Raw genomic sequence first — 15,629 nt, forward strand, 5'->3', positions numbered from 1 at the left:
AATATATAGAATATAGTATATATAGTTAGTATAGTTATTATATAGAGTTAGTATATAGTTTATAGTATATATAGTTAGTATAGTTATTATATAGAGTTAGTATATAGTTTATAGTATATATAGTTAGTATAGTTATTATATAGAGTTAGTTAGTATAGTTATTATATAGAGTTAGTATAGTTATTATATAGAGTTAGTATATAGTTTATAGTATATATAGTTAGTATAGTTATTATATAGAGTTAATATATAATATATAGTATTTATAGTTAGTATAGTTATTATATAGAGTTAGTATATAGTTTATAGTATATATAGTTAGTATAGTTATTATATAGAGTTAATATATAATATATAGTATTTATAGTTAGTATAGTTATTATATAGAGTTAGTATATAGTTTATAGAGTTAATATATAGAATATAGTATATATAGTTAGTATAGTTATTATATAGAGTTAGTATATAGTTTATAGTATATATAGTTAGTATAGTTATTATATAGAGTTAGTATATAGTTTATAGTATATATAGTTAGTATAGTTATTATATAGAGTTAGTATATAGTTTATAGTATATATAGTTAGTATAGTTATTATATAGAGTTAGTATATAGTTTATAGTATATATAGTTAGTATAGTTATTATATAGAGTTAGTATATAGTTTATAGTATATATAGTTAGTATAGTTATTATATAGAGTTAGTATATAGTTTATAGTATATATAGTTAGTATAGTTATTATATAGAGTTAGTATATAGTTTATAATATATATAGTTAGTATAGTTATTATATAGAGTTAGTATATAGTTTATAGTATATATAGTTAGTATAGTTATTATATAGAGTTAGTTAGTATAGTTATTATATAGAGTTAGTATAGTTATTATATAGAGTTAGTATATAGTTTATAGTATATATAGTTAGTATAGTTATTATATAGAGTTAGTATATAGTTTATAGTATATATAGTTAGTATAGTTATTATATAGAGTTAGTATATAGTTTATAGTATATATAGTTAGTATAGTTATTATATAGAGTTAGTATATAGTTTATAGTTAATATATAGAATATAGTATATAGAGTTAGTATAGTTATGATATAGAGTTAGTATATAGTTTATAGTAGAGTTAGTTAGTATAGTTATTATATAGAGTTAGTATATAGTTTATAGAGTTAATATATAATATATAGTATTTATAGTTAGTATAGTTATTATATAGAGTTAGTATATAGTTTAAAGAGTTAATATATAGAATATAGTATATATAGTTAGTATAGTTATTATATAGAGTTAGTATATAGTTTATAGAGTTAATATATAATATATAGTATTTATAGTTAGTATAGTTATTATATAGAGTTAGTATATAGTTTATAGTAGAGTTAGTTAGTATAGTTATTATATAGAGTTAGTATATAGTTTATAGTTAATATATAGAATATAGTATATAAAGTTAGTATAGTTATTATATAGAGTTAGTATATAGTTTATAGTAGAGTTAGGTAGTATAGTTATTATATAGAGTTAGTATATAGTTTATAGTTAATATATAGAATATAGTATATAAAGTTAGTATAGTTATTATATAGAGTTAGTATATAGTTTAAAGAGTTAATATATAGAATATAGTATATATAGTTAGTATAGTTATTATATAGAGTTAGTATATAGTTTATAGAGTTAATATATAATATATAGTATTTATAGTTAGTATAGTTATTATATAGAGTTAGTATATAGTTTATAGTAGAGTTAGTTAGTATAGTTATTATATAGAGTTAGTATATAGTTTATAGTTAATATATAGAATATAGTATATAAAGTTAGTATAGTTATTATATAGAGTTAGTATATAGTTTATAGTAGAGTTAGTTAGTATAGTTATTATATAGAGTTAGTATATAGTTTATAGTTAATATATAGAATATAGTATATAAAGTTAGTATAGTTATTATATAGAGTTAGTATATAGTTTATAGAGTTAATATATAGAATATAGTATATATAGTTAGTATATAGTTTATAGAGTTAATATATAGAATATAGTATATAAAGTTAGTATAGTTATTATATAGAGTTAGTATATAGTTTATAGTATATATAGTTAGTATATAGTTTATAGAGTTAATATATAGAATATAGTATATATAGTTAGTATAGTTATTATATAGAGTTAGTATATCGTTTATAGTATATATAGTTAGTATATAGTTTATAGTTAATATATAGTATATAGTATATATAGTTAGTATAGTTATTATATAGAGTTAGTATATAGTTTATAGTAGAGTTAGTTAGTATAGTTATTATATAGAGTTAGTATATAGTTTATAGTAGAGTTAGTTAGTATAGTTATTATATAGAGTTAGTATATAGTTTATAGTTAATATATAGAATATAGTATATATAGTTAGTATAGTTATTATATAGAGTTAGTATATAGTTTATAGTATATATAGGTAGTATAGTTATTATATAGAGTTAGTATATAGTTTATAGAGTTAATATATAGAATATAGTATATATAGTTAGTATAGTTATTATATAGAGTTAGTATATAGTTTATAGTTAATATATAGAATATAGTATATATAGTTAGTATATAGTTTATAGTATATATAGGTAGTATAGTTATTATATAGAGTTAGTTAGTATAGTTATTATATAGAGTTAGTATATCGTTTATAGTATATATAGGTAGTATAGTTATTATATAGAGTTAGTATATCGTTTATAGAGTTAATATATAGAATATAGTAGAGTTAGTTAGTATAGTTATTATATAGAGTTAGTATATAGTTTATAGAGTTAGTATATAGTTTATAGTATATATAGTTAGTATATAGTTTATAGTATATATAGTTAGTATATAGTTTATAGAGTTAGTATATAGTTTATAGTATATAGAGTTAGTATATAGTTTATAGTATATATAGTTAGTATATAGTTTATAGAGTTAGTATAGTTATTATATATAGTTAGTATATAGGTTATAGTATATATAGTTAGTATATAGTTTATAGAGTTAATATATAGAATATAGTATATATAGTTAGTATAGTTATTATATAGAGTTAGTATATAGTTTATAGTAGAGTTAGTATATAGAATATAGTATATATATATTTAGTATAGTTATTATATAGAGTTAGTATATAGTTTATAGAGTTAGTATATAGTTTAAAGTATATATAGTTAGTATAGTTATGATATAGAATTAGTATATAGTTTATAGTATATATAGTTAGTATAGTTATGATATAGAGTTAGTATATCGTTTATAGAGTTAGTATAGTTCGTTTAAGTTGTTAGCATATAACGGTAGGGGACGTGGCTCACCTTATTATATAGAGTTAGTATAGTTAGTTTAAGTTGTTAGCGTATAACGGTAGGGGACGTGGCTCACCTTATTATATAGAGTTAGTATAGTTAGTTTAAGTTGTTAGCGTATAACGGTAGGGGACGTGGCTCACCTGCATCTGATCTGGCTGCACAATGAGAATTCCCTGCGGAGGAGAAACAGCAGTTAGTTCCACGTGTCCTTGGGTATCTTTCATTCAGGTTAACACGTCTTTAATATTCAATTCAAATATCATTTGATCAATAGTATTATATCGTTGTTGTTTCTGAGGGTTGAATTCCACGTACAAAGTTTCCGTCCATGGTGGTGGCCTGGAGGGTCCATCTGGAGCCCTGGGGAAGGGACACAGGAGTTTAGGGAGGATCTCAAACGCCTTAGAATACTGCCTCAGTCTACTGCCAAGGTGTAGTCTGTGGTTCTACGGCACAGCTCAGTCTACTGCCAAGGTGTAGTCTGTGGTTCTACGGCACAGCTCAGTCTACTGCCAAGGTGTAGTCTGTGGTTCTACGGCACAGCTCAGTCTACTGCCAAGGTCTAGTCTGTGGTTCTACGGCACAGCTCAGTCTACTGCCAAGGTGTAGTCTGTGGTTCTACGGCACAGCTCAGTCTACTGCCAAGGTGTAGTCTGTGGTTCTACGGCACAGCTCAGTCTACTGCCAAGGTCTAGTCTGTGGTTCTACGGCACAGCTCAGTCTACTGCCAAGGTCTAGTCTGTGATTCTACGGCACAGCTCAGTCTACTGCCAAGGTCTAGTCTGTGGTTCTACGGCACAGCTCAGTCTACTGCCAAGGTCTAGTCTGTGGTTCTACGGCACAGCTCAGTCTACTGCCAAGGTCTAGTCTGTGGTTCTACGGCACAGCTCAGTCTACTGCCAAGGTCTAGTCTGTGGTTCTACGGCAGAGCTCAGTCTACTGCCAAGGTCTAGTCTGTGGTTCTACGGCACAGCTCAGTCTACTGCCAAGGTGTAGTCTGTGGTTCTACGGCACAGCTCAGTCTACTGCCAAGGTCTAGTCTGTGGTTCTACGGCACAGCTCAGTCTACTGCCAAGGTCTAGTCTGTGGTTCTACGGCACAGCTCAGTCTACTGCCAAGGTGTAGTCTGTGGTTCTACGGCACAGCTCAGTCTACTGCCAAGGTGTAGTCTGTGGTTCTACGGCACAGCTCAGTCTACTGCCAAGGTGTAGTCTGTGGTTCTACGGCACAGCTCAGTCTACTGCCAAGGTGTAGTCTGTGGTTCTACGGCACAGCTCAGTCTACTGCCAAGGTCTAGTCTGTGGTTCTACGGCACAGCTCAGTCTACTGCCAAGGTGTAGTCTGTGATTCTATGACACAGCTCAGTCTACTGCCAAGGTGTAGTCTGTGGTTCTACGGGCACAGCTCAGTCTACTGCCAAGGTCTAGTCTGTGATTCTACGGCACAGCTCAGTCTACTGCCAAGGTGTAGTCTGTGGTTCTATGGCACAGCTCAGTCTACTGCCAAGGTGTAGTCTGTGGTTCTACGGCACAGCTCAGTCTACTGCCAAGGTGTAGTCTGTGGTTCTACGGCACAGCTCAGTCTACTGCCAAGGTGTAGTCTGTGGTTCTACGGCACAGCTCAGTCTACTGCCAAGGTGTAGTCTGTGATTCTATGGCACAGCTCTTGAGCACAAAGTATTTACAAAGTATCCTTAATATCTAGCAAGGCTGTTTGGGTTAGGGTGACTAGTCTTAGGGGTTAGGGTGAGTAATGTTAGGGGTTAGGGTGAGTAGTCTTAGGGGTTAGGGTGAGTAGTCTTAGGGGTTATGGGTTAGGGTGAGTAGTCTTAGGGGTTCCCAACATTTTTCGGCCCACGACCCCATTTTGACCCCCCTCCGCCCCACCCCAAAATAATTGGGACCCTACCCCTTAGCTATTTGATTTTAACGACATATTGAATTTGGCCTTTACTACTATAGCCCATAGAACCCCACTGAGCAGCTCATTCATAAAGGGCAACAGAAAACGGTCAACAAATATATCATAAGGAATCAGGTGTTGAAGTGTCTGTCCTGTATCTAGGAGATATAACAAAGCTCAGGCAATATATATATATACATATATTATATATTTTTACACATATTTAACCCCATTCTTTGGGTAGGTTCAAAACTCCCTTCATAATTCCATTCATTTTTCAAACCAGTACCGGTTACCTTCAGATGAAGTGTCTCATGGTCTGACAGCGCTCTAGCTCTGCCACCTTTCACTGCGGAACATCGGCGGAGGATTGGATTGAGACGCAGTCAATGCAAAAAAATATCTATCTTAAACTGATATCTGTACCTTAAACTGATCTGTCTAGGTGAAACTGACCTCTCTAGCTGAAACAGATCTCTCTAGCTGAAACTGATCTGTCTAGCTGAAACTGATCTGTCTAGCTGAAACTGATCTCTCTAGCTGAAACAGATCTGTCTAGCTGAAACTGATCTGTCTAGCTGAAACTGATCTGTCTAGCTGAAACTGATCTCTCTAGCTGAAACTGATCTGTCGAGCTGAAACTAATCTCTCTAGCTGAAACTGATCTGTCTAGGTGAAACTGATCTGTCTAGCTGAAACTGATATCTCTAGCTGAAACTGATCTCTCTAGCTGAAACAGATCTGTCTAGCTGAAACTGATCTGTCTAGCTGAAACTGATCTCTCTAGCTGAAACTGATCTGTCTACCTGAAACCGATCTGTCTAGCTGAAACTGATCTGTCTACCTGAAACTGATCTGTCTAGGTGAAACTGATCTGTCTAGCTCAAACTGATCTGTCTAGCTGAAACTAATCTGTTTACCTGAAACCGATCTGTCTAGCTGAAACTGATCTGTCTACCTGAAACTGATCTGTCTAGCTGAAACTGATCTGTCTAGCTGAAACTGATCTCTCTAGCTGAAACTGATCTCTCTACCTGAAACAGATCTCTCTAGCTGAAACCGATCTGTCTAGCTGAAACTGATCTGTCTACCTGAAACCGATCTGTCTAGCTGAAACTGATCTGTCTACCTGAAACTGATCTGTCTACCTGAAACTGATCTGTCTAGCTGAAACTGATCTGTCTAGCTGAAACTAATCTGTTTACCTGAAACCGATCTGTCTAGCTGAAACTGATCTGTCTACCTGAAACTGATCTGTCTACCTGAAACTGATCTGTCTAGCTGAAACTGATCTGTCTAGCTGAAACTAATCTCTCTAGCTGAAACTGATCTCTCTAGCTGAAACTGATCTCTCTAGCTGAAACTGATCTGTCTAGCTGAAACTGATCTGTCTAGCTGAAACTGATCTGTCTAGCTGAAACAGATCTGTCTACCTGAAACTGATCTGTCTAGGTGAAACTGATATGTCTAGCTGAAACTAATCTCTCTAGCTGAAACTGATCTGTCTAGGTGAAACTGATCTGTCTAGCTGAAACTGATCTGTCTAGGTGAAACTGATCTGTCTAGGTGAAACAGATCTCTCTACCTGAAACTGATCTCTCTACCTGAAACTAATCTCTCTAGCTGAAACTAATCTCTCTAGCTGAAACTGATCTCTCTAGCTGAAACTAATCTGTCTAGCTGAAACTGATCTGTCTAGCTGAAACAGATCTGTCTAGGTGAAACTGATCTGTCTAGCTGAAACTGATCTGTCTAGGTGAAACTGATATGTCTACCTGAAACTGATCTCTCTAGCTGAAATGGATCTGTCTAGCTGAAACTAATCTCTCTAGCTGAAACTGATCTGTCTATCTGAAACTGATCTGTCTAGCTGAAACTGATCTGTCTAGCTCAAACTAATCTCTCTAGCTGAAACTGATCTGTCTAGGTGAAACGGATCTGTCTAGCTGAAACTGATCTGTCTAGCTGAAACTGATATTTCTACCTGAAACTGATATGTCTACCTGAAACTGATCTGTCTAGGTGAAACTGATCTGTCTACCTGAAACTGATCTGTCTAGGTGAAACTAATCTCTCTAGCTGAAACTGATCTGTCTAGCTGAAACTGATCTGTCTAGCTGAAACTAATCTCTACAGCTGAAACTGATCTGTCTACCTGAAACAGATCTCTCTAGCTGAAACTAATCTCTCTAGCTGAAACTAATCTGTCTAGCTGAAACAGATCTGTCTAGCTGAAACAGATCTCTCTAGCTTAAACTGATCTCTCTAGCTGAAACAGATGTATCTATCTGAAACAGATTTATCTATCTGAAACAGATTTATCTATCTGAAACAGCTCTATCTAGCTGAAACAGATATCTCTAGCTGAAACAGATATCTCTAGCTGAAACAGATATCTCTAGCTGAAACAGATGTATCTATCTGAAACAGATATATGTATCTGAAACAGATTTATCTATCTGAAACAGCTCTATCTAGCTGAAACAGATATCTCTAGCTGAAACAGATATCTCTAGCTGAAACAGATATTTCTAGCTGAAACAGATATCTCTAGCTGAAACAGATATTTCTAGCTGAAACAGATATTTCTAGCTTAAACTGATGTATCTATCTGAAACAGCTCTATCTAGCTGAAACAGATATCTCTAGCTGAAACAGATATCTCTAGATTAAACTGATCTGTCTAGCTGAAACAGATATCTCTAGCTGAAACAGATCTGTCTAGCTGAAACAGATATCTCTAGCTTAAACTGATCTGTCTAGCTGAAACAGATATCTCTAGCTGAAACAGATATCTCTAGATTAAACTGACACATTTTGATGAGGATTTTTTTGATTGTGTTACTTAGATGGATGGGTTTAGGGTTCTTACCTGTTGGTCAAACAGAGTCCAGAACATGGGAAGGGGGATGTAGAGAAACAGAACCTTCAGCACCATCTTCACCTGGGCCACCAGCAGTTTCTGGAGGAGAGGAGGAGGAGAGAGGAGGACGGGGAGGAGGAGGAGAGAGGAGAGGAGGAGGAGGAGAGGAGGAGAAGAGAGGAGAGGAGGCAGAGAGAGGAGGGGAGGAGGAGAGAGGAGGACGGGGAGGAGGAGGAGAGAGGAGAGGAGGAGGAGGAGGAGGAGAGGAGAAGGAGGAGGAGAGAGGAGGAGGAGGTGGAGAGAGGAGGGGAGGAGGAGAGAGGAGGACGGGGAGGAGGAGGACAGAGGAGAGGAGGAGGAGGGGAGGAGGAGAGAGGAGGACGGGGAGGAGAGAGGAGGTGATAGGAGGATGGGGAGGAGGAGGAGAGGAGGAGAAGAGAGGAGGACGGGGAGGAGGAGGTGATAGGAGGATGGGGAGGAGGAGGAGAGAGGAGAGGAGGAGGAGAGAGGAGAGGAGAAGGAGGAGAGAGGAGGACGGGGAGGAGGAGGAGAGAGGCGGAGGAGGAGAGAAGAAGAGGAAGAAGAGGAGAGGAAGGATTTATTAATGAGTTCTCTGTGTTGTAAACATCGTCCAGTTGACTTTCATTTTCAACAGTTATATGAACTGCTAATCTGGTTGGTTTCCCCATAGAACAATGAACATGGACCTACATCATATTTCTCATCGGCCCAGTCCATCCAGTGTTCTCTCTTAGGGAACGTCTTGCTGCGATGCCTGAAGCGGTTCTTTATGGCAAACTAGAAAGGAGAGAAAGGACACAAACACTTAATAGTTGTTGAATATCACATTCACATCCTGTAGAGTTTCACAATGAAAGATATGACACTGTGAGTCTTCTACTGTCTGTATGGTACTAGAGTGTCTTATCCCCTTACTGTCTGTATGTTATTAGACTGTCTCATCCCTTACTGTCTGTATGTTACTAGACTGTCTCATCCCTTACTGTCTGTATGTTATTAGACTGTCTCATCCCTTACTGTCTGTATGTTATTAGACTGTCTTACCCCTTACTGTCTGTATGTTATTAGACTGTCTCATCCCCTTACTGTCTGTATGTTATTAGACTGTCTTACCTCCATACTGTCTGTATGTTATTAGACTGTCTTACCCCTTACTGTCTGTATGTTATTAGACTGTCTCATCCCTTACTGTCTGTATGTTATTAGACTGTCTCATCCCTTACTGTCTGTATGTTATTAGACTGTCTCATCCCTTACTGTCTGTATGTTATTAGACTGTCTCATCCCTTACTGTCTGTATGTTATTAGACTGTCTTACCTCCATACTGTCTGTATGTTATTAGACTGTCTTACCTCCATACTCTCTGTATGTTATTAGACTGTCTTACCCCTTACTGTCTGTATGTTATTAGACTGTCTCATCCCCTTACTGTCTGTATGTTATTAGACTGTCTTACCTCCATACTGTCTGTATGTTATTAGACTGTCTCATCCCTTACTGTCTGTATGTTATTAGACTGTCTTATCCCCTTACTGTCTGTATGTTATTAGACTGTCTCATCCCTTACTGTCTGTATGTTACTAGACTGTCTTACCCCTTACTGTCTGTATGTTATTAGACTGTCTCATCCCCTTACTGTCTGTATGTTATTAGACTGTCTCATCCCTTACTGTCTGTATGTTACTAGACTGTCTTACCCCTTACTGTCTGTATGTTATTAGACTGTCTCATCCCTTAATGTCTGTATGTTATTAGACTGTCTCATCCCTTACTGTCTGTATGTTATTAGACTGTCTCATCCCTTACTGTCTGTATGTTATTAGACTGTCTTACCTCCATACTGTCTGTATGTTATTAGACTGTCTTACCTCCATACTCTCTGTATGTTATTAGACTGTCTTACCCCTTACTGTCTGTATGTTATTAGACTGTCTCATCCCCTTACTGTCTGTATGTTATTAGACTGTCTTACCTCCATACTGTCTGTATGTTATTAGACTGTCTCATCCCTTACTGTCTGTATGTTATTAGACTGTCTTATCCCCTTACTGTTTGTATGTTATTAGACTGTCTCATCCCTTACTGTCTGTATGTTACTAGACTGTCTTACCCCTTACTGTCTGTATGTTATTAGACTGTCTCATCCCCTTACTGTCTGTATGTTATTAGACTGTCTCATCCCTTACTGTCTGTATGTTACTAGACTGTCTTACCCCTTACTGTCTGTATGTTATTAGACTGTCTCATCCCTTACTGTCTGTATGTTATTAGACTGTCTCATCCCTTACTGTCTGTATTTTATTAGACTGTCTTACCTCCTTACTGTCTGTATGTTACTAGACTGTCTTGTCCCTTACTGTCTGTATGTTACTAGACTGTCTTACCCCTTACTGTCTGTATGTTATTAGACTGTCTTACCCCTTACTGTCTGTATGTTATTAGACTGTCTTACCCCCTGACTGTCTGTATGTTACTAGACTGTCTAATCCCTTACTGTCTGTATGTTATTAGACTGTCTTACCCCGATACACTTGCAGACCTCCAGCATAATGTTGCCTTTAGGAGCCGTCTTGTTGTACATGCCACTGCCCATAATGAACACGACTGTGGAAACACAGAAAGACATCCACCTCTGTTAACTAGACAGAGAGTCATATGTGAGATCCTATGGACAGACAGAGTTCAGATCAATACCGATGATTGACAGGGGCAAGGGGACGGGGTTATAATAGGAGGGTGACAGTACTCACTGAGAGCCACCACCATGAGTGCTGCTGGGACGCCGAAGGCCAGAGGATAACACTTCTGTTGGGTGTGGATACCACACTCCTGGCCTGGAGGAGGGAACACACATCTGGCTTAATGTGCTACTGGATGGAGACACTGGCCCGACTGCACAGGCATAACGATAGGCAAGTAAAGTCTGACCAGGCATAACGATAGGCAAGTAAAGGCTGACCAGGTATTGTGGTAGTAATGTAAAGTCTGACCAGGTATTGTGTTAGTAATGTAAAGTCTGACCAGGTATTGTGTTAGTTTAGGGTTAGTAATGTAAAGTCTGACCAGGTATTGTGTTAGTAATGTAAAGTCTGAACAGGTATTGTGTTAGTAATGTAAAGTCTGACCAGGTATTGTGTTAGTAATGTAAAGTCTGACCAGGTATTGTGGTAGTAATGTAAAGTCTGACCAGGTATTGTGGTAGTAATGTAAAGTCTGACCAGGTATTGTGTTAGTTTAGGGTTAGTAATGTAAAGTCTGACCAGGTATTGTGTTAGTTTAGGGTTAGTAATGTAAAGTCTGACCACGTATTGTGTTAGTAATGTAAAGTCTGAACAGGTATTGTGTTAGTAATGTAAAGTCTGAACAGGTATTGTGTTAGTAATGTAAAGTCTGACCAGGTATTGTGTTAGTAATGTAAAGTCTGACCAGGTATTGTGGTAGTAATGTAAAGTCTGACCAGGTATTGTGGTAGTAATGTAAAGTCTGACCAGGTATTGTGTTAGTTTAGGGTTAGTAATGTAAAGTCTGACCAGGTATTGTGTTAGTTTAGGGTTAGTAATGTAAAGTCTGACCAGGTATTGTGTTAGTAATGTAAAGTCTGAAAAGGTATTGTGTTAGTAATGTAAAGTCTGACCAGGTATTGTGGTAGTAATGTAAAGTCTGAACAGGTATTGTGTTAGTAATGTAAAGTCTGACCAGGTATTGTGTTAGTAATGTAAAGTCTGACCAGGTATTGTGTTAGTAATGTAAAGTCTGACCAGGTAGTGTGTTAGTTTAGGGTTAGTAATGTAAAGCCTGACCAGGTATTGTGTTAGTAATGTAAAGTCTGACCAGGTATTGTGTTAGTAATGTAAAGTCTGACCAGGTATTGTGTTAGTAATGTAAAGTCTGAACAGGTATTGTGGTAGTAATGTAAAGTCTGACCAGGTATTGTGGTAGTAATGTAAAGTCTGACCAGGTATTGTGTTAGTAATGTAAAGTCTGAACATGTATTGTGTTAGTAATGTAAAGTCTGAACAGGTATTGTGTTAGTAATGTAAAGTCTGAACATGTATTGTGTTAGTAATGTAAAGTCTGACCAGGTATTGTGGTAGTAATGTAAAGTCTGACCAGGTATTGTGGTAGTAATGTAAAGTCTGACCAGGTATTGTGTTAGTAATGTAAAGTCTGAACATGTATTGTGTTAGTAATGTAAAGTCTGAACATGTATTGTGTTAGTAATGTAAAGTCTGAACAGGTATTGTGTTAGTAATGTAAAGTCTGACCAGGTATTGTGTTAGTAATGTAAAGTCTGAACATGTATTGTGTTAGTAATGTAAAGTCTGACCAGGTGTTGTGTTAGTAATGTAAAGTCTGACCAGGTATTGTGTTAGTAATGTAAAGTCTGAACAGGTGTTGTGGTAGTAATGTAAAGTCTGACCAGGTATTGTGTTAGTAATGTAAAGTCTGACCAGGTATTGTGTTAGTAATGTAAAGTCTGAACATGTATTGTGTTAGTAATGTAAAGTCTGAACAGGTATTGTGGTAGTAATGTAAAGTCTGACCAGGTATTGTGTTAGTAATGTAAAGTCTGACCAGGTATTGTGTTAGTAATGTAAAGTCTGAACAGGTATTGTGGTAGTAATGTAAAGTCTGACCAGGTATTGTGTTAGTTTAGGGTTAGTAATGTAAAGTCTGACCAGGTATTGTGGTAGTAATGTAAAGTCTGACCAGGTATTGTGTTAGTAATGTAAAGTCTGAACAGGTATTGTGTTAGTAATGTAAAGTCTGACCAGGTGTTGTGGTAGTAATGTAAAGTCTGAAAAGGTATTGTGTTAGTAATGTAAAGTCTGACCAGGTATTGTGTTAGTAATGTAAAGTCTGACCAGGTATTGTGTTAGTAATGTAAAGTCTGACCAGGTATTGTGTTAGTAATGTAAAGTCTGACCAGGTATTGTGTTAGTTTAGGGTTAGTAATGTAAAGTCTGACCAGGTATTGTGTTAGTAATGTAAAGTCTGACCAGGTATTGTGTTAGTAATGTAAAGTCTGACCAGGTATTGTGTTAGTAATGTAAAGTCTGACCAGGTAGTGTGTTAGTTTAGGGTTAGTAATGTAAAGCCTGACCAGGTATTGTGTTAGTAATGTAAAGTCTGACCAGGTATTGTGTTAGTAATGTAAAGTCTGACCAGGTATTGTGTTAGTAATGTAAAGTCTGAACAGGTATTGTGGTAGTAATGTAAAGTCTGACCAGGTATTGTGGTAGTAATGTAAAGTCTGACCAGGTATTGTGTTAGTAATGTAAAGTCTGAACATGTATTGTGTTAGTAATGTAAAGTCTGACCAGGTATTGTGGTAGTAATGTAAAGTCTGACCAGGTATTGTGGTAGTAATGTAAAGTCTGACCAGGTATTGTGTTAGTAATGTAAAGTCTGAACATGTATTGTGTTAGTAATGTAAAGTCTGAACATGTATTGTGTTAGTAATGTAAAGTCTGAACAGGTATTGTGTTAGTAATGTAAAGTCTGACCAGGTATTGTGTTAGTAATGTAAAGTCTGAACATGTATTGTGTTAGTAATGTAAAGTCTGACCAGGTGTTGTGTTAGTAATGTAAAGTCTGACCAGGTATTGTGTTAGTAATGTAAAGTCTGAACAGGTGTTGTGGTAGTAATGTAAAGTCTGACCAGGTATTGTGTTAGTAATGTAAAGTCTGACCAGGTATTGTGTTAGTAATGTAAAGTCTGAACATGTATTGTGTTAGTAATGTAAAGTCTGACCAGGTATTGTGTTAGTAATGTAAAGTCTGACCAGGTATTGTGTTAGTAATGTAAAGTCTGAACAGGTATTGTGGCAGTAATGTAAAGTCTGACCAGGTATTGTGTTAGTTTAGGGTTAGTAATGTAAAGTCTGACCAGGTATTGTGGTAGTAATGTAAAGTCTGACCAGGTATTGTGTTAGTAATGTAAAGTCTGAACAGGTATTGTGTTAGTAATGTAAAGTCTGACCAGGTATTGTGTTAGTAATGTAAAGTCTGACCAGGTATTGTGTTAGTAATGTAAAGTCTGACCAGGTATTGTGTTAGTAATGTAAAGTCTGACCAGGTATTGTGTTAGTTTAGGGTTAGTAATGTAAAGTCTGACCAGGTATTGTGTTAGTAATGTAAAGTCTGACCAGGTATTGTGTTAGTAATGTAAAGTCTGAACAGGTATTGTGTTAGTAATGTAAAGTCTGAACAGGTATTGTGGTAGTAATGTAAAGTCTGACCAGGTATTGTGTTAGTAATGTAAAGTCTGACCAGGTATTGTGGTAGTAATGTAAAGTCTGACCAGGTATTGTGGTAGTAATGTAAAGTCTGACCAGGTATTGTGGTAGTAATGTAAAGTCTGACCAGGTATTGTGTTAGTTTAGGGTTAGTAATGTAAAGTCTGACCAGGTATTGTGGTAGTAATGTAAAGTCTGAACAGGTATTGTGTTAGTAATGTAAAGTCTGACCAGGTATTGTGTTAGTAATGTAAAGTCTGACCAGGTATTGTGTTAGTAATGTAAAGTCTGACCAGGTATTGTGTTAGTAATGTAAAGTCTGAACAGGTATTGTGTTAGTAATGTAAAGTCTGACCAGGTATTGTGTTAGTAATGTAAAGTCTGACCAGGTATTGTGGTAGTAATGTAAAGTCTGAACAGGTATTGTGTTAGTAATGTAAAGTCTGACCAGGTATTGTGGTAGTAATGTAAAGTCTGACCAGGTATTGTGTTAGTAATGTAAAGTCTGACCAGGTGTTGTGTTAGTTTAGGGTTAGTAATGTAAAGTCTGACCAGGTATTGTGTTAGTAATGTAAAGTCTGACCAGGTATTGTGTTAGTAATGTAAAGTCTGACCAGGTATTGTGTTAGTTTAGGGTTAGTAATGTAAAGTCTGACCAGGTATTGTGTTAGTAATGTAAAGTCTGAACAGGTATTGTGGTAGTAATGTAAAGTCTGACCAGGTATTGTGTTAGTAATGTAAAGTGTGACCAGGTATTGTGTTAGTTTAGGGTTAGTAATGTAAAGTCTGAACAGGTATTGTGTTAGTAATGTAAAGTCTGAACATGTATTGTGTTAGTAATGTAAAGTCTGACCAGGTATTGTGGTAGTAATGTAAAGTCTGACCAGGTATTGTGGTAGTAATGTAAAGTCTGACCAGGTATTGTGTTAGTAATGTAAAGTCTGAACATGTATTGTGTTAGTAATGTAAAGTCTGAACATGTATTGTGTTAGTAATGTAAAGTCTGAACAGGTATTGTGTTAGTAATGTAAAGTCTGACCAGGTATTGTGTTAGTAATGTAAAGTCTGAACATGTATTGTGTTAGTAATGTAAAGTCTGACCAGGTGTTGTGTTAGTAATGTAAAGTCTGACCAGGTATTGTGTTAGTAATGTAAAGTCTGAACAGGTGTTGTGGTAGTAATGTAAAGTCTGACCAGGTATTGTGTTAGTAATGTAAAGTCTGACCAGGTATTGTGTTAGTAATGTAAAGTCTGAACATGT

At 35.7% G+C, this 15,629-nt stretch overlaps 1 protein-coding gene across 3 annotated transcripts in view; it reads right to left on the reverse strand.

Annotated features, from left to right (window-relative positions):
• LOC139532888 (solute carrier family 15 member 1-like) overlaps positions 1-15,629 on the reverse strand; it is a 132,852-nt gene that overhangs the window by 15,014 nt on the left and 102,209 nt on the right. For all 3 annotated transcript variants that reach the window (XM_071331040.1, XM_071331039.1, XM_071331041.1), the window contains exons 8-13: positions 10,880-10,963; positions 10,651-10,733; positions 8,819-8,905; positions 8,117-8,206; positions 3,658-3,702; positions 3,483-3,515 (exon numbers count right to left, since the gene is read on the reverse strand). In XM_071331040.1, coding sequence (XP_071187141.1) covers positions 3,483-3,515; positions 3,658-3,702; positions 8,117-8,206; positions 8,819-8,905; positions 10,651-10,733; positions 10,880-10,963 — 422 coding nt within the window. The remainder of the gene's footprint in view (positions 1-3,482; positions 3,516-3,657; positions 3,703-8,116; positions 8,207-8,818; positions 8,906-10,650; positions 10,734-10,879; positions 10,964-15,629) is intronic.

This window comes from Salvelinus alpinus, chromosome 10, assembly GCF_045679555.1.
Source record: "Salvelinus alpinus chromosome 10, SLU_Salpinus.1, whole genome shotgun sequence".
NCBI lineage: Eukaryota > Metazoa > Chordata > Actinopteri > Salmoniformes > Salmonidae > Salvelinus > Salvelinus alpinus.